This window comes from Harpia harpyja, chromosome 3 (assembly GCF_026419915.1).
Source record: "Harpia harpyja isolate bHarHar1 chromosome 3, bHarHar1 primary haplotype, whole genome shotgun sequence".
Lineage (NCBI taxonomy): Eukaryota > Metazoa > Chordata > Aves > Accipitriformes > Accipitridae > Harpia > Harpia harpyja.
Window position 1 is genome coordinate 16,402,119 of NC_068942.1, and position 18,685 is coordinate 16,420,803.

The following is an 18,685-nucleotide window of genomic DNA, read 5'->3' on the forward strand; positions in this document are numbered from 1 at the left end:
CATTACAGCTACACCAGATAGGCTAACTACTCACAAAAATATAAAATACTGTACTCAAGAACATAGGTTTAGTCAGCAAGTAATTGACTACTAATTAAACTCACCACCAGTTTGAGTCCAGCACCTTTTAAGAGGGTCTACGTTCCTATTATCACTAATATCACTTATCTTCTTACCATCACTACACATGCAGTGCCTAAAACAAGATAGTAAGTTTATTACCAGAGAATATGAATTAAGGACATGTTTCTATCCTTCTCCTACAGACAGTGACAGTCTTTAAAATAAAGAAGTGGAGAAACTGCACCTTCAGGATTCTCCAAGAGAGCAGAGATCCAGCACGAACCATGCTTATGCTACTTTGTCTCTATTGCCTTTGTAAATCTATTTGGCTTTCCTCGTCCACCAGCTTGTCTTTTGGCTTTCCTCTAAGGAAAACAGTAATTCACTATGCAGTATTCAAGCACGCTGTAGCCTTAATAGCTATCACATCATCATTGTTATTACTAAATAATACTAGTAGTATGTTATTACTAAATAATGCTACCTGGAGCCCAGGTTAAAGATGTGAAGAGAAAGCTTCCTACCCTGGTATAGCTCTCAGATTATTATCCTTTATTGATTTTTCAGGTAGGCAGCGATGAAGTTGCAACAAGAAGTCCAAGGGCAATCCAGAGAGACTTCAGGGCCTTGGGACGGCAGGTTAAGGGATCAGGAGCACAAGCAGTGTTCTCCTTTATCCTTCCAGTTGCAGGAATGATGAGGGAAGAAACAGGAAGAGCCAGCAGATCAATACCTGGCTCTGAGCCTGGTGTCACTGGCAGAATTTGGGGTTTTTTGATCATGGGTTGATTTACATGACACCTGCCTGCTGCCAACAGATGGGGTACACCTGTCTCAAAGGGGGAAAAGGATCTTTGCACAGGAGTTAGCAGGGCTTATTGAAAGAGCTTTAAGCTAGATTTGAAGGGGGAAGGGGATAAAACAAGGCTCACTAGAGATAAACCTGGGAGCAGCATGCCAGTATTTGAGGGACGGTGTGCTAGTGAAGTCCTTCGGTTGGCCGTCTCAGTGGAGGTGGGGGACGGAGATCCATGCAGCAGAAAAGACACGAGGGTTATATATGTGTGAGAAACCATGGAAGTGCCTGAGAATGGTCATGTAGGAATTAGGGCTTCTTCCCCCCAAAAGGTGGCAGGATCAATAGCCCAACTGAAGTGCATCTACACCAATGCACGCAGCATGGGCAACAAACAGGAGGAGCTGGAAGCCGTTGTGCAGCTGGAAAACTATGATATAGTTGCAATCATGAAAACATGGTGGGATGACTCGCACAACTAGAGTGCTGCAATGGATGGCTATAAACTCTTCAGAAGGGATAGGCAAGGAAGGAGAGGCAGTGGGGTAGCCCTGTGTGTTAAGGAGTGTTTTGATTGTCTAGAGCTTAACGATGGTGATGATTGATAGTGTTTATGGGTGAGAATCAGGGGGAAGGCCAGCAAGGCAGATATCATGGCAGGAGTCTGTTACAGACCACCCAACCAGGATGAAGAGGCAGACGAAATATTCTGTAAGCAGCTGGGAGAAGTCTCACAATCGCTAGCCCTTGTTCTCGTGGGGAACTTCAACTTACCAGATGTCTGCCGGAAATACAATACAGCAGAGAGGAAACAATCTAGGAGGATCCTGGAACGTGTGGACGATAACTTCCTGACACAGCTGGTGACTGAGCCAGCTAGGGAAGGTGCCCAGCTGGACCTGTTGTTGCAAACAGAGAAGGACTTGTCGGTGATGTGATGGAGGCCATCTTGGGCACAGCAATCACGAAATGATAGAGTTTTCGATTCTTGGAGAAGTAAGGATGGGGGTCAGAAGAACTGCTACCTTGGAATTCTGGAGGGCAGACTTCGGCCTGTTTGGGGGCCTGGTTGACAGAGTCAGTCCTGAAGGGCAGAGGAGTCCAGGAAGGCTGGACATTCCTGAAGAAGGAAACCTTAAAGCTGCGGGAGTGGGCTGTCCCCACGTGCCAAAAGGCGAGCCGGTGTGGAAGGTGGCCAGCCTGGCTGTACAGAGAGCTTTGCGTGGAACTCAGGGAAAAAAAGTGAGAGTTTATGACCTTTGGAAGAAGGGACAGGCAGCTCAAGAGGACTACAAGGATGTTGTGAGGTTATGCAGGGCGAAAATTAGAAGGGCCAAAGCCCAGCTAGAACTTAATCTGGCTACTGCCATAAAAGAGAATAAAAAATGTTTCTATAAATATAGTAGCAACAAAAGGAGGGCTAAGGAGAATCTCCATCCTTTATTGGGTGTGAGGAAACATAGAGACAAAGGATGAGGAAAAGGCTGAGGTACTTAATGTCTTCTTTGCCTCAGTCTTTAATAGTAAGACCAGTTGTTCTTTGGGTACCCAGCCCCCTGAGCTGGAAGACAGGGACGCGGAGCAGAACGAAGCCTCCATAATCCAAGGGGAAATGGTGAGTGACCGGCTACACCACTTGGACACACACAAGTCTATAGGCCTGGATGGGATCCACCCAAGGGTGCGGACGGAGCTGGCGGAAGTGCTCACCAAGACACTTTCAATCATTTATCAACAGTCCTGGCTAACCGGGGAGGTCCTAGTTGACTGGAAGTTAGCAAATGTGATGCCCATCTGCAAGAAGGGCCAGAAGGAGGATCCAGGGAACTACAGGCCTGTCAGTCTGACCTCGGTGCCGGGGAAGGTCATGGAGCAGATCATCTTGAGTGCCTTCACACAGTAGGTACAGGACAACCAGGTGATCAGACCCAGTCAGCATGGGTTTATGAGAGGCAGGTCCTGCTTGACTAACCTGATCTCCTTCTATGACCAGGTGACCTGCTTAGTGGATGAGGGAAAGGCTGTGGATGTTGTCTAATGAGACTTTAGTAAAGCCTTTGACACCGTTTCCCACAGCATTCCCCTGGAGAAACTGGCTGCTCATGGATTAGATGGGTGCACTCTTCGCTGGGTAAATAACTGGTTGGATGGCTGGGCCCAAAGAATTGCGGTGAATGGAGTCAAATCCAGTTGGTGACTGGTCACAAGTGGTGTTCCCCAGGGCTCAGTATTGGGGCCAGTTCTCTTTAATATCTTTATCAATGGTCTGGACGAGGGGATCAAGTGCACCCTCAGCAAGTTTGCGGATGACACCAGGTTGGGCGGGAGTGTTGATCTGCTCGAGGGTAGGAAGGCTCTACAGAGGGATCTGGACAGGCTGGATCAATGGGCCGAGGCCAATTGTATGAGGTTCAACAAGGCCAAGTGCCGGGTCCTGCACTTGGGTCACAACAAGCATGCAGCGCTACAGGCTTGGGGAAGAGTGGCTGGAAAGCTGCCCAGCAGAGAAAGGACTTTGGTGTATCGACAGCAAGCTGAATATGAGCCAGCAGTGTGCCCAGGTGGCCAAGAAGGCCAACTGCATCCTGGCCTGTATCAGGAACAGTGTGGCCAGCAGGAGCAGGGAGGTGATCGTCCCCCTGTACTCGGCACTGGTGAGGCCGCACCTCGAGTCCCGTGTTCAGTTTTGGGCCCCTCACTACAGGAAAGACATGGAGGTGCTGGAGCGTGTCCAGAGAAGGGCAACCAAGTTGGTGAGGGGCCTGGAGCACAAGTCTTATGAGGAGCAGCTGAGGGAACTGGGGTTGTTTAGTCTGGAGAAAAGGAGGCTGAGGGGAGACCTTATCGCTCCTTACAACTACCTGAAAGGGGGTTGTAGTGAGGTGGGTGCTGGTCTCTTCTGTCAGGTGGCTGGTGATAGGATGAGAGGAAATGGCCTCAAGTTGCACCAGGGGAGGTTTAGATTGGATATTAGGAAAAATTTCTTCACTGAAAGGGTTGTCAGGCATTGGAACAGGCTGCCCAGGGAAGTGGTGGAGTCACCATCCCTGGAGGTATTTAAAAGACATGTAGATGTGGCACTTAGGGACATGGTTTAGTGGTGGACTTGGCAGTGCTAGGTTAACGGTTGGACTCAATGATCTTAAAGGTCTTTTCAAACCTAAATGATTCTATGATTCTAGAAGACCAAGTTCCGAACGCCCAAGTTTTGCATGCCCACAGTAGGAAGCACAACATTGCGTAGCCCACAGATTCTGAACAGTACTGGGGAATTGCCCACATTTCCACGTGGAGTATGTCTTCTAGATGTTGTCTGCTTACAAAATTAATTTTCTATCACTGAATAAACCAGTGAGGTGCCTGTAAGGAAATGTTACTCAGGTTAACAAGAGCAAGAGGCACAACATCCCTAACACCTCCATGTTCCCATTATCCAAGTAAATACTTGGAGACGTCCACGAAGAGGGTGAGACACCTCACGCACACCGGGGGCCCCCCTCGGTCTTGCCGTCGGGCGCCCCCGCTGCCGTTACGGTCGTCCCACCGACTCCCACCCAGCGTAACCCCGCCGATCAGCCAAGCGGCGACAGCTACGACATGACGTATCGGGGGGCCGGCAGGGAAACGCCGGGCCAGCCTTGGGGGCGTTCCCCGGCGGGACTCGCCCGGCCCCGGCTCCCGCCGGCGTGGGGGGACGCTCCCGCGGGCTCCGGTCACCCCCGCGTTTAGAGCCGCCACGGCGGGACCAAACCGCCGCCCCTCGCCGCCGCGGCGGGCCGGCGTCCGAGGGCGAGGAGAAAACACCGCCGGGGCGCTGTGAAAGAGATAAGGGAGACGGTTCGTCTGTGGTTTTCGTTTGTTTGTTTGGGGTTTTTTTGGTCGGTTAGCTTTTTTTTTTTTTTTTTTTCCCCGCTGCAGCCGCCCGCTATCGCGCGGCGCCTCAGCCCCTTTCCCCGCGGCCAGCCCTCTGCGCATGCGCCGCCGGTCGCGCAGGCGCGGCACGCACCACCGGCAGCGGCGGCGATGGGCGGGCGGCTGGCCCGCGCGTTCCGGAATTTCAACGTGGAGAGCCGGGCCCGCCGGGAGATCAGCAAGGAGAAGCCCACCCCCGCGCCGCGGCACTCCACCTCCCGGCTGGACAAGCTAACCGGTGGGTGCCGGCCTCGCCGGGCCGCGGGGTGACGCTACGCCGGAAGGGCGCTGTCTGTGGGCCCGGCCCGGCGCGGCGCGGGCGGGGGGGGGCCGAGCGCACGGGAGGGGGAGAGCGGGCGCTGGGCGGGGGCGGCGCGGGGCCGGTGACATTGAGAGCGGGGCGGCTGGGCGCGCGGGGCATGCTGGGAGCCGCAGGCGGCGGCGGTTGCCGGGGCGGTTGCCAGGGGCGGGCGGGTCCCTCGGGCCGGCGGCCGGCTGGGGCCGGGCCCCTCGGGCCGGGCCGGGTCCCGCAGGCAGCGGTGGCCGCCGACGGTGCTTTCCTCCGCGCCGGCTGGCCTCGGCGGGCACCGGTGTTGCGAAGGTTGGAGCTGGCGGAGAAGTGAAACCTTCCCGAGGAGCGCCGTGCGTCTTGGGAGTCGCGGCGTTCCTCTGGGGAAGGGATTAAGCTGGCAGAACTAACGAAAAGGAAAGGTTCGACTCAGATCTGTCTTTTCGCTTCCCTTCTTCTCCCCGCTGCCTTTAGAGCACCTAGGGATACAAGAAGAAATTTACAGAAAGGACGACAAGCTCCTCACCTTGTTAAAAGATGTTTATGTCGAGTCCAGAGATCCACCTGTGCGGGTGAGTAAGTCTCTCTGTAGGAGGCATAGCAGCATCGGCTTTGTGGTTTTCAAACTCAGCACAAATTCTGTATGGAGGAAAATGATCCGTCAGTGCCTAAAAGCTACCTTTTTTATGGAAAAAAGTGATGTTTTCATTATTCCTTTATATATCAGTAGCACTGACTGTGTTTGACCCTGGGTCTTGAACATGTGACAGACTGTGATTATACAACCTTTTCAATGCTTACGCAGTTTTCCTTTTTAATGTCACGTTGATCTTACCTTGTTTTTCACCTAGATTCCCACTTCTGCTTCCTCTGAGGCGGAAGGACAGTTGGCCAGCCTTTTGCAAAGATGCAGGAGTTTGCCAAAGATCTCTTGTAGAGTTGTTAGGAGAAAAGACATTCGGACTACTATGGGAGCATGGATGCGGTAGAGGACAAAGACATTAACATCTTATTGGAGTCTTTAACTACTGATGTTAATGTCGTACTGTCCAGAAGCTTTTCCTTATGCGGCTGAGGAATTGCCTTAGTTAGGTTTTTTTCTGCATAACCTTCTGAATAGTTTGGTGATCAGTTTCCTCATTGCCAACGGCTGCAGTCTTTGACTTGTAAGGCGAAGCATAATGCTTCCAGTAAAATGCAGGCTGGGGTTCAGTCTCCTCTTTTCCACCATGTTACATTATGGCTTGTGCATTTTTACCTGTTGCATTATTGGACCACTTTATTCTAGCTGCTTTATTCAGCAGTAAAAGTTTTATAATCATCTAGCAATAAAATTCCTAAGTCTCTCTAATTTGCCACTTTCATAGCACCTTGTATTCAAGACTAAAAGTATTTAAAAATGCAAACAGATTTCTGGAGTCTCTCCCTGAAGTTTCCAAGTAATCTCTATCCTTAATTTTCATAATAGAGGTTAGGACTAATCTTGGAAGTGCTGAAGTTCTAATTTCAGTATCTTTCAATATTCATTTGTAAGCCTGTCAAGAGAGATTTGAGGAAAAAGCCAAAAGTGGAACTAACCTTAGTGCTCGATTCCGTGCCTACTCTGAGGTTGCTGCTCTTGTGGTGTGTCTATTTGCAGTTGTTAGGAGGAGCATGATTAACGTGTTAGCATGGAGGCTTGTGGGCAAAACTTCATCCAAAAGCTTTCTTCCTTTCCTGATGTTATTCTGAATACTTTGTGCATCATGTATGTGTACATACCTCTATGTATATTTGGTATGTCCGTCTGTGGTAAGTGGAAAAGCACCAACTCTTAAGTCCTGAAGTGGCAGATACCCAGAGACATATCATTTTATTAAGACTTGAAAAATTGCTCGTTATCTGAGCATAGTTTTAGCACAAAGTAAAAGGAAGAAATGGAGAACTGGTAGCATCGTCAGACATTCTCTGTAGTTTAGAAACAGACACACAGTTATAGTTGCTGTAGCATCCACATCAGTTTTCTCAGCTTGTGAGTTAATACAGAGTGTCTGTGGGCTCTGATAACTTTAAAAGTACTTTTTCTTAAATTTAAGAAAGGTTTTCATTGTGTCTTTTTTGCAGTGTCATTCACTGGTTAAATGTTAATAAAAGGCAATATGGGGAAGGCAGAGCTAGTTTGGAAATGACTTGGAAATATGAAGGGACTTGGGAGAAGAGACTTCGCGTGTCTGAGCACTGCAGTAGTCATGGGAATTAAACTCCCTATGATGCTACAAAATAGTTTCTTTTTCTCCAGCAAAGCTTGTTCTCTAGACAGAGCAAAAGAGGGGATATCTTTCAGTTGCAAAACTAAAATTTGAAAATGAAAGGAAGGGGAGAGAGAGACTATATGAAAAAGATTTCCAGTGGTATCAGAAGGATACCAATTTGTAGTATGAATTTTTTTTTTTCCTTGCCACGAATCAGTACCAAATATTAGGTTATCTGCATTTACTTTTCGCTACCAAAATCTGTAGTTTGCCTTGTATGAAGGGCTGCCAAGTCTGTACAACACTTAGAGTTCAATAGATGGTAGCTTTTCAGAATTTGGGTGGAGGTTGACATCATATATAAAATGGCTGTGGAAGAACTGACAATTTTTGTGATATCAAGAAGCAAGGCTGGCTAAGCATTTTTTTTTTTTTTAAATGCTGTGAAAAAGGGGAAAGCTAACAGGAAATGCAATATTTAGAAAAACAGCTTGGCTGCTACAGTATGCATAGTAAACAGAACTGCTGTTAAGCTCTTTTTGTTTTCCTTCCCACAATTAGGTAAAAGATGGAGGTGGCGAACATCTTCCCTGTAAACAGGAGGAAAAGAGACTTACAAAACTAGGCCACTTGGGAGATCTAGATGTTAAGAAAGTTCCCAAAGGCAAAATTTCCATTGTGGAGGCTCTGACGCTTCTTAATAATCATAAACTTCATCCTCAAATATGGACCGCAGAGAAAATAGCAGTGGAATACAGTCTGGAACTGAAGGAGGTCAACTCTCTTCTGGAGTTCTTCATTCCTTTCACTGTGCAGGAATTTCCTAAAGAAACCAAAAAAGCTATAAAGCCAACATAAAAAATACCTACCAAAACCGTGTGTGATCTCACTCGTGTCTTAATTTTACTCTTGAGTATATTCAGTGTCTGAAAAGAGTTGATAACGTATCATCCAACAAGGCTGCTTCCTTATACCAGTAAGATGTATTAAAGCAATTCCATTCTATATTGGATGGCTTCAGTTAAATGCAGCAATTATAGGGTACGGTTTGTAAACCAGAATCTAATAAGTTGTATAAGAGCATGTCACGTGATTCCGATTATCCCACCCACATGTTATGAGTTCAGTTAAAACATGCAAGTTCTTAGTGAGAACTTTACCTTAACAGGTTGCCTTTCTTAGCAGAGACTTCCTGGCCTTCAGCTGAATCAGTGCTCTGTGTGTATTAGCTCTGCAGTTTCATGTTACAGTGTTCTTTCAAGGAGTTGCTGTCAAGGTGTGCATATATACAAACAGCTGTATTTCTTTTGTATAAGAATGGAATAGTATTTATACTTTGTAAAGAAGGTTAACCACGAGATCATTTGGGAAATTCAGCTGTGTCAAACTTAAAATAAAAAGAAGGTGAATAGCAAGAAGGCCTCTTTCTGATGCTGGAACAGTAGTGGCTGATGTTTAGCTCCTCTTCCATTCTATTCTGATTTAGCTTAAATATCTGCACCTTGCCAGGTACTGTCTGTCAGTCAGTGAATTGTAAAGAGTGATGATCTTTTAGCGTCAGTCTCTTGCAGCAGTCTATGGCACCTACTGTATGAGAAATAATGGTTCATATTATAATTAATAGGTAGCTATGAAATGCAACTGGATCTAATTGGACCCCCTAGTACGTCTTCTGTAAATGTCTGCCTGTCCTGTTACAATAGCCCTTTTTCCCCATGGAGGCCTTGTCTGACTTATCCAGATGTGGGCTAGACCAGGTCATGTTTGCTTACAGTAAGTTACCCATGTGCTACCAGATAGAAGATGAAGAGCATCTTTTCCAGTTGTTAGTAAAGGACAACACAAACTGTGAGGTGGTGACAGTGGATTGTAACCTTGATACTGTGACTATTCAGGTCTGTGCAGGTAAGGAAGAAGTTTTGTACTGATGATTAATGCTCTAATGAAAACTGGTTCATGTTTTTCCAGATAAGTGGGGAGGGGGGGTGGTGAGGGCAGGTAATCAGAACTGATCTTTAAAAATGCATTATGGTTGCCTTCATTCAAAAGAAACAAAACCCCAAAACTTAATTTTATGCGGCACTAACATTCCTAGTGCCCATCACCAAAGAAACTGAATTTATTAAGAGGGTGGAAGTCAGTACCAGGCCTATAATGTAACTTTCTTTTTAAGAACTTTTCTGCCAGGTCTTACACTCTGGTAAATAGCTTACCAAGAAGATGATCAGCTTTGCTATTTCACACCAAGATTCTTTCCACTTCTCTCTCTGAGGTAGAACAAGGTATTTGCAGTACAGTTTGCCACAGTGTATTCAAGGTTTTGCTTGATTCATTTCTGAAGTACGTAACGCTGTACCTTAGTGGAAGATGACACCTGAGTGCATTGTGTAAAAATTTGAAATTGTTAGTCTTTGGATGTGTGGATTGGGGATAGGCTTGTCATTCTTCCTGTAATGTAATGGGGACAGAGCTGCACTCTGAAACTAATGCATCTGAGTTACGTACAATGTTAAGATTTTTTTGTTTTCCACAAAATACTCTGTTTTATAGAATGTTGTAACAGAAATACTTTATTGTTTGAGTACTGTTCATCCTAATGTAATACTTAAGGTAATACTCAGAAAACAGCTGTGGAATGCATTTGGTACAGATGCTGTTATTATTGGAGATGCTGTGATTTCCTTCTTTAAAAATGAATTTTAATTAGGTATTGGAGTTGATGAAAAAGTCACTACAGTCGGCACCAGACAACAGCTTAACCGTGCCCCTTGACTAACTTGGTATGTATTTTGGCTTTCATCTGCCTTTGTGAACTGTCTTGTGATGTGGCTACACCGTTACAGTACCCTGTTTTATGTAGAAAGCCCCTAGAGGCATTATGGTATATTACTGCTTTGCTTCCACTCTTCAGCAGGCACGTGATGTTTGGTGCTCATCATGTTCAATGCTCCAGCCATATCTTCAGGACAAAATCCTGTCCATGAATGGGATGATTGCAAAGCTATCCCTGGTTTCTCTGGAGCCAGGATCTCGTCCTCAGCATATGTTGTCCATGGTGGGGAAGCAGGCAGGTCCCACAGCCCAGAGGTGGTCCAGGGATCCATCTCCCTGGAAGCAGGTGAACTGCCAGTGGCCGAGAAGGTTCCTCTGGAGTAGGGAACTTCTCCAGCACAGCATGTTCGCTTCAAAAAATTAGATGAAATGCAGTTTGCCGTTGGCACACAGATTCTTCTGCTGGTCACCTGCCCCACCTGCTGGGCAATGTCAAACCAGCATTACGAAGGCATTGATGGTATGGGATCATGTAAAATCTGTGCCTTTATCTATCCAAATTATCCATAGTCTGAATGTTTAGCTTCCTCTGTCTCTTCAGACATGGAGTGTTTTACTTGCCCAGAGCTCACAAGAAGATCCAGGAGCATGGATCTTTTCTCTTTGCTCTGGTGGGAAAGCCTGTCCTGATCAAGCACTCAACGCTACCATCTTGTCCTGTGTAGGCTACTGGCCACAGCCAGCTGCAAGGTCCTTGGCTGTGGGTGCTTAAGCTGTGTTCAAGTGAGTATGTGTTTGAAGATAACGCTGTCTTTAGGGTTGATGTCTGCGACAAGACTGTTCTCACTGTTGCATCTTTTTTCCTTTCTTCCATTTTCACGGGACTCTTTACTCGTCAGTTATCTGGTCTGCTTACCAGTTTCTGGTTTTGATGCAATTTCTGATCAGAAGAATGATGGTATTTTCTTTACACTTTTAACTTGGTTTTGACTGCGTCCCTTTCTGTCTAGATCCCTTTCCCATAGCTGTTTGGCTGTCAGCTTAAGGAAAAGGTACTCTTGAAGCAGCTGTTCTGAAGAGGTAATTATGGGGAATTTGTGGGAACCTGCAATTCAGTTTTCTGGTACTCATGTGGAGAATTTTTCATGTTTCATTGCCATGCATGTAGTGTACCAAATTTAGCTCAGATGTTTTTGGCCACCATAGAATCATTACATTTGGTAGGGAACAACCTGCTTCACTCAAACTGCTTTGTTCTTGCCGAATTAATGTAAAATGTGTAGCAAGTATCAGCTTTCTGAGCCTGTAAGGGAGTTGTTTCATTTCTAGTGTATGTGGCATTATTACACCAGTTTTCCAAATGTTACTGAATAAAGCCAGGGCCGCCTTGGGCACTGAGACAGATTGAATACACAGGGCAGGCTGAGCCTCATTTGGAAATGAGGGTTACGTTCCTGATGAGACATAAAATTGAATTTCTTCAGGGGAGTTCCAGCAGGTATACTGGAATTCCTGGCTTGAATTTTTCCAAAAAATGTCTCTTTAGGGGGAGTCTTTGTAGCTCGCTCACCCACGTTTTCTGGGACATAGTCCCGTTTCTCTAGCCTTGTTCTATCGTTAAGTCTATTCTCAGCCTTCTCCAGCTAGTCTTCCCTGCTATGAAAACTTTATGCAGCTCCACTCTTGGTCTTTACTAGCTCACATGCAAATGTTGGTTGTATTCTGCCCTTTTAGTATCAACAACCTGTTTTATTTCTGCAGAGCTCTCTTGCCTTCTAGGAGTAGCACATCTGCTGAGGTAAAGATGAGAGGACGGAGCACATGTTTTGCTCTGCAGAGCTTATGAATAGGACAGATTTTCAAAAGGGATGTAGCTTTTCATACATCTTCAAAAGCTGCTCTTTTGGGATATATGAAGCTAAGTAATCTCCTGCTGTCTCACCATGTATTAATCGTAGCTAGGTTCTTGCAGTCTGATGCCAAGACAGCAAGATTGGAGCTGTGAGCCAGGAAAGAGTTTTAATTCTGCTTTCTGTGCAGGTTAGTCAGAGGGAACTTCAGTACAAAAAAGGATCTTTCAGTAGCCTTCCAGCACAGGGAACTTGTCTTTTAAGCTACTGCTTTTTACTCAAGGAGAAAAGAAAATGATGTTTATATGCAAGACGTGTGTACTAAGCTTACAAAATGGAATATCTTGTTTCTGTATTGAAAAATGGAGTCAAGCCTCAAGTAGTCATAAAACAGGATCAAAATGAAAAAGTTTAAAAAGGCGGCTGTCTCACCTTGTTTCATATGAGCATCGTGCTTTCATGCTTGAGATTGCATGAAGCATCATGTTTCACAGCTCTGTTCTGGAGCCCCTTTCTAAACAGGAGTTTCTGGTTCTTAATCAGGTGGTGCCAGTGTTGAACTGACAGCAAGGGAGGCCTGACCAGGGCAGGTGAGCTTCAGGTGCAAATGGATTGTGGCACTTGAGACTGTGGCAGTTGTATGCCTGATGTGCTATTAGCAATCAAAACACTGTGTCGGTACCTGTTCTTATTAAATCTGTTTCGAGCAATCTACAAGTCTAATGAATTCTGTAACCTTTCACGGTTTAGGTACTGCTGTGTTGTTACCAGAGCTAAGTGTTTTCTGCTGAAAAAAAACCCCAGAAAACATGGATTAATTTCTCTTAGAAACTCAGCATTAGTTTTCTTGGTCTGAAACAGAGGCTTAGATTTACATGAGGCGACAGCAGCACATCTCCTGCAGCGTGCTGGAGGGAGCGCACTGCAGGAGCTCCTGCGGCTCTGTGGGATGGAGTGGGGTTTGATGTGTCTGCTGCCAGAAAGAGAATTTAAAAAATGAATCTGCCAAGGTGGTTCTTCTGTGACTATAGTGCAAAATCCCCCTTGGGCGTGGGTTGCTTCAGTTGCTGAAGTTCTGTCCTTAGGTGAGGTGTTTTGGCCTCCTGATGGGAGTAGTGCTGCTGTATTACCCAGGAGAGAAGTGACTGGGGACAGGATAGACCCTGTAATCATTTCCTATAAGGATTCCTTGCATGGGAATGGAAAACTCAAGGCGTCTTGCAGGACTAAGGCTCTTGGGCCACTACTTTTTAGAAAGCTGAGGGAGGTGATGGTGTGGCTGAACAAATCCTACCTTTGAAATAGTCACCCAGCGGCAGCCGCACCTGTGAGCTGGGTTCACCCAGGGAATAAGGGATCCCACTGCTGATGAGCTGCAAATAGTGCTGGTGAAAGCTAGATTGGGTCCTGCCAGGGGTTGCTGTAAGTGGAAGCCTGAATGTAAAGTCACAGCTGGGAGCTCTGCTTACGTGAGAGATCGGGGCTCTGCAGAAAGGACAAGACTGCTGGCGACTTGGGTGCAGCTGGGAGTGCAGAGCTGGTTATAATTGCCTGTGTTGGCAGAGGGAAAAAGAGATAAAGGTGAAGTCTTCTGATTTTCTCTGAACTAAAGTACTCCCTGTTATTAATTGCACAGGGCTTTGTTCCCAGGAAAACCAACACAGCACAGTTTGTGACTCGGGCAGTTTTGACTCTACCCAGGCCAGATGTTGGGTATGAAGTAGGGGCAGAGTGCTGTAAGCCTGGGTGGCCAGAACCGTGTTGAGCTGCTGTATGGACAGGTCTGTTGGGAGTTGTACATTGTGTGCATGTCACACCTGATTGTCTTCTGTCTTGGTCTCTGGTGTTTGCAGCACAGCACTGTAGCCTAAAGGATGGCACAGGCTTGATGGTTTGGTCTCCCCTCTTAAAGTGGGGATGTGGATCTGCATCCCCCTTAAGGTGAAGTGGAAATTGAATGTTAGGTAGGAGTCTAGCTTAGCTGTCTCCATGCCCCCCAAAAGCTGGAAACTATGGATCTCATTTTAGTTGCATAATTCCTCTGCATCATGAATTTCCTTCATGAGCACCAAGTGTAGCAGAGCTCAAGTCCCTCTTGGTGGGGCTGAGGTGGAGAAGTGGTAGGGGCTGCAGCACAGTGGGTGCAGGAAGGGCTCACTGCTGCTCAGGGAGGGAAGCCTTGCTTGTTCCTTACCACTCCGACCCCTGTTCCCAGCGCTACAGCCCACTACAGCCCACCTCCTCTCTTTTTGCTAGCTTGGGCAATTAGCAGACCATGTTATGAACCACTTTAATTCACTAAAGTAGCAGAAAACAAATCAAAACAGCTATATTTAAAACTGAGAAGGAGAAACCGTCTTTACTGTTGTCAGCATCAGTGGCTGTCCTTTGGTTGGAGGTAGCATCTATTCAGCTTACTTCTATTATCAGCCATGTGCCCACCAGAGGAAACAAGTTATTAAAACTGGGTATGTTTTTTGTGCACAATATAGGGGGGGAAAACCTGAACGTGCAGAGGTACCAAAATTCTTCTGTGAATTTTTGAAATACATTATCCCCAAGTTATTTGATTTGGGATGGGAAACGTATTCTAAACCCTCTTTTTTATATTGTAATAAAATATTTTGGCATGATGGTATGAGAAGACATTTATTTCTAAGAATAGTTCAAAATGAATGCAAAACATTTTGTTCAGGCACCAAAGATATCCCTTGCTTTGCCAAGTAATGAGGATTTTTTTTTTCCTTTGGTCCACCTCAAAAAGAAATGCTAAATGCTAAGACTTTTGTTAAACAAAAGTTTGTCCCATCCTAGTTACTACTATTCCCACCCTTTACTAAATCCAGTCCTCCCTCTCCCCCCGCTACTTTGTTGAGTATCATCTGTCACATTTCTAGTCCTGTTTCATAGATAGGCAATTAACTGTGTACAATGAGTGAGGCTGATTTACTGTCTACCTAAAGCTACAGTGAAACTGGAATAAATTGAAAGTAAGTGCATTGAATAGCAATGAATCAAAGCAAAGCAGGCTACTGAAGATGTCTTTAGGAAGAAATAATGCCACTCTATTGGCTTTGCTCCTCCACAGAGGAAGAAAGTGGGAATAAATTTCATACTGTGTTCTGCCTTTCTCAATTAGCTGTCACCAGTTAAAGATTTCCTGTGTGGGAATGAATTCACAGTTGTCGTCACTTAACAAAGATGAATTCTATCAGCTCACTTCTGCACATGCAATACTTCAATATTAAACTCTTTTTTTATATTGCAAAATTCTCATTAATGTAGCAATTTGAGAAATTGAGCCATTTTTCTTGTGACTCTCTCAATATGTCTCTTGACGATTAATCATGGTTTCTTAACCCATTTGAAAGAAATGTACTATTTTGTACATTTTGAGTAAAAATTATTTGAATTTTACCATGGACGCATAGCTGTGATTAAAAGCTGAGAAGATGCTACAAAAAGCCAGTCTGTTCAACAAATAACATAACTACTTGTTTGTGATGTATAGGCTCCATGACATACATCATTCTTTAGCCTCCAGAAAGTGGTGAAACTGCAATGTTTTGGAGACATCCTAAGGAAAACCCTATAGTTTTACTGACAGAGCACTATAGGAAACCCTTGTTGGATTTTTATCCTCAGAATTTTGTGTGTTCTGTAATTCTGCTGCTATGGAACTTGTTACAGAATTCACCCCTTGCTACAACATCGTGTGCTAGCATATAACGTTTAATTTTGCCAAAAAAGTGTAATTAATTCTCAGCCAAGAACAAATGCTTGAACTGAGTGTGACCCATGCTACTCAAATCCCCTTGAGTTTGCTGCAACCTGAAACAATACTTTGAGAAATATGAACTGCTCCCTCTGTCTTAGCTGCTAGATACTTCTGAAAAGGAAATTTAAAATCCAAATGTAAAAAAAGTCAAAATGCAGAACATGATATTAATATAAATTACATAATTACATAGGGTGTTTGATGTGCTCTTACTCCTTTCTGTCTTGAATTTAACCCAGGCTCTGACAATTACTTTTTTTCTTTTTTTTAAGTTTTTAACAATACGAAAGGCTTTTGCTAAAATAATCTTTTGTCCTTGATGAAATGATAGCACCTCTTTCGCCTTCCCCTGCACGGATCACCTCTGCTTCCCAAATGAGAGAGGAAAACGGTAGACAAATAGATTCAAATGTCAGGTTGAAGAATGTGTTGTGAAGGATTTTCAAATGCTACATCCTTTCTACACCAGGCACTAGACACCGATACGTTGCATTTGTGCAGTCTTGATCAAAGGTTTTATTCAAGTGGAAGACAACTTGACTCTGAACTAACTTCACATGCTGCTGGTTTCAAGTTATTTCCATGATAAGGAGAAATGATTACTTAAAGAGATAAAAATCCAGTGTGCACTCCAATTGGTCAAAGTGTTTCTATGGTTGCAGAGCAGTATCTAAAGATTCAGCTGAAAAAACGTGGCTTAAAGATGAGAAACAGCTTATCTGTTGCATCCCTTCACTAGGTACACTAGACAAAAATGGAATTCCAGGCTGCGGAGGAGATACAGGCAGATGGTTTTGTTGCTGAATGCTTGCAAATAACCCCTCTCCCCAAACAAAACTTTTTCCGAAAGCCCTGCCAAGGCCATATACGCTGCAGGTGGCCTCTTTTTTTGTTTTATGTTGTTAGCTAGCAAAGCTTTTAAGTGCCCCCAGAGATTTATAAGAATATCATGAGATTTATGCAGGGGGAGCTCAGGGGACCTGATTACATCGTTTGGGAAGGTGACTTACCAGGATGCACCTAAATGTAAACAAGAATAATATTTGTTTTGTCTGTGTTCTGCAAGGACGCTTCACCCCATAGCTTTTAGAGAAGTCATCACACAAAGCATTATTTAATTTACTGCTATGTTTTTCTCTGGTTTACCATTAGGAATAATATTGTCTTATTTTTTTCTGAGGTCTGCTAGCAGCAGAGTAGGAATAAAAAATTTATAATATGAGAAATTAATCTTGACTTTTCCTAGGCATGCTTTTTTACATACGCGTCTCTTGCCATGCTACAATAATACATCTATTTCATTTTTTAATTTTACTTACAAAATTGCAGATCATTAGCAGCATCTATAATTTCTGTAATACTTTCAGAGCTTGTCCTTAGTCCATCAAGGTTATACAAAGGCAGTTGCACTGGAATAATGAGTACTGGAGTCTTACTGACCTGCAGGAGATGGATGACAGTTCTAACAGGAGCTGGGCAACCTCCAAGTCAAGTGCAGTTAGCCATCTAGGCATTTGGGATCTAATGGTTATAGGGGCGAGGAATGATCTTAGGGGAAGGAGAAGAACTGAGCATTTCCTTTGGGAAAGAGGCAAACTGCTTGCTACATGAAAACATTTGGCACCATGTTGTAAACAGTTTTGAATTTGTAGAATCACAGAATAATTTAGATTGTAAAGGAATAATTTATCTATCTTGTGCAGTTCAGCTTTGAATACTTCCAAGGCTGGAGATTCCACAACTTGGGCAACCCGTTCCAGTGCTTAACTATCTTCATGGGAAATGTAATTTCTTTACGGCGAGGCAAAATTTCCCATTGCAACTTGTGACTGTTACCGTTGCTCTTCTGCTGCACACCTGTGGCAAGAGTGCCTCCGTATTGCCTATGCCTGGCCAACTGTCTCTCAGCATCACCAGAACATTAAAAATTATGGGGAAAGAAACTTGATTCCATCCATCTATGCTTTACTCCTTTGCTTGGAACGTTGTCCTTCTGATTCCTGTTCCTACTGGGAGCTAACTCTGCCACCTCATCCGTAAGACATGAGTGGAGAGAAAAGGTACTAAAATATAGCTTAAAAGACAAAGGAATTGTTCAACAGAATACAAATATACAATTTAAGGATTATTCCTGCAATAGTAACACCATCATTCTTCCTGCCAGCCTGTGTGTTTTTTCTGTATATACTTGGTACCAGGCAATGCATTTGTCTCTGGAAAGCAGCAGCCAGGGATGTGGGTGGGAGTGAAAATCCAAACAAAACTTATCCCTGTTTTTTCTCTGTGGTTTACCAATGGAAAGAATAGTGCCTTATTTTATTTAATAAACAGTAATGTAGAAAAATTATATGTAAGCTCACAACTGCTCCTCTTCCCTTAGCAATTCCTCTGTAGTAACATTTTCTGGTAATGAGGTTACAGGATCCACATTACGATCAGAGCACTTTATGAAAGGAAGTTTCCATTTATTGCACGCTTAAAAAGATCCGTAGTTGTTACTCATTTTCTAAGGCCCCAAACTTTGTGAAATAGTTGGAAACAAGTCTGTTATAGATCAGCTTTATAACTTATGATGCTTTGATTCTTTGTTTTGGTGGTATTGATACATAAGCACAAGTGAGTTGACATTTTACTTTCAAGTCTCCCACGTTTTCACAAAGATACCACACAACAAATTGCACAGTTTCTTAATGCCGCAGGTCTACATCAGGCGTATGAAGAAATCTGGGTGCAGTGACTGACACCACTATGTTTTTGATCATTGCCTTAGCAGCGTACACCAAATTGCTGTCATTGTATCACTTAGAACACTCCAGAAGACTCTCTGACGGTTCTGTGGCATATACATGTTTGTCTTTCTGGTAGGTGTTCATCTTAAGTTCAAGTCAGTGATAAAAGAAAGCTGAAAAATTCTGACAAGTCACAAGAGGACTGTGGAAGAACTGGTGAACTCGAGCCTATGCCAGGGCAGGGGAGCACCGTTACCCTCCTCGA

The 18,685-nt window shown here is 44.6% G+C and overlaps 1 protein-coding gene across 1 annotated transcript; it reads left to right on the forward strand.

Moving 5' to 3' along the window:
* Positions 1-4,844: 4,844 nt before the first annotated feature.
* On the forward strand, positions 4,845-14,547 carry NDUFAF4 (NADH:ubiquinone oxidoreductase complex assembly factor 4). The gene is made up of 4 exons (XM_052781474.1): positions 4,845-5,009; positions 5,535-5,632; positions 7,853-10,846; positions 12,457-14,547. The coding sequence occupies exons 1-3, from the start codon at positions 4,883-4,885 to the stop codon at positions 8,147-8,149; spliced, it is 522 nt and encodes a 173-aa protein (XP_052637434.1). The 5' UTR covers positions 4,845-4,882; the 3' UTR covers positions 8,150-10,846; positions 12,457-14,547.
* The last annotated feature ends 4,138 nt before the right edge of the window (positions 14,548-18,685 follow it).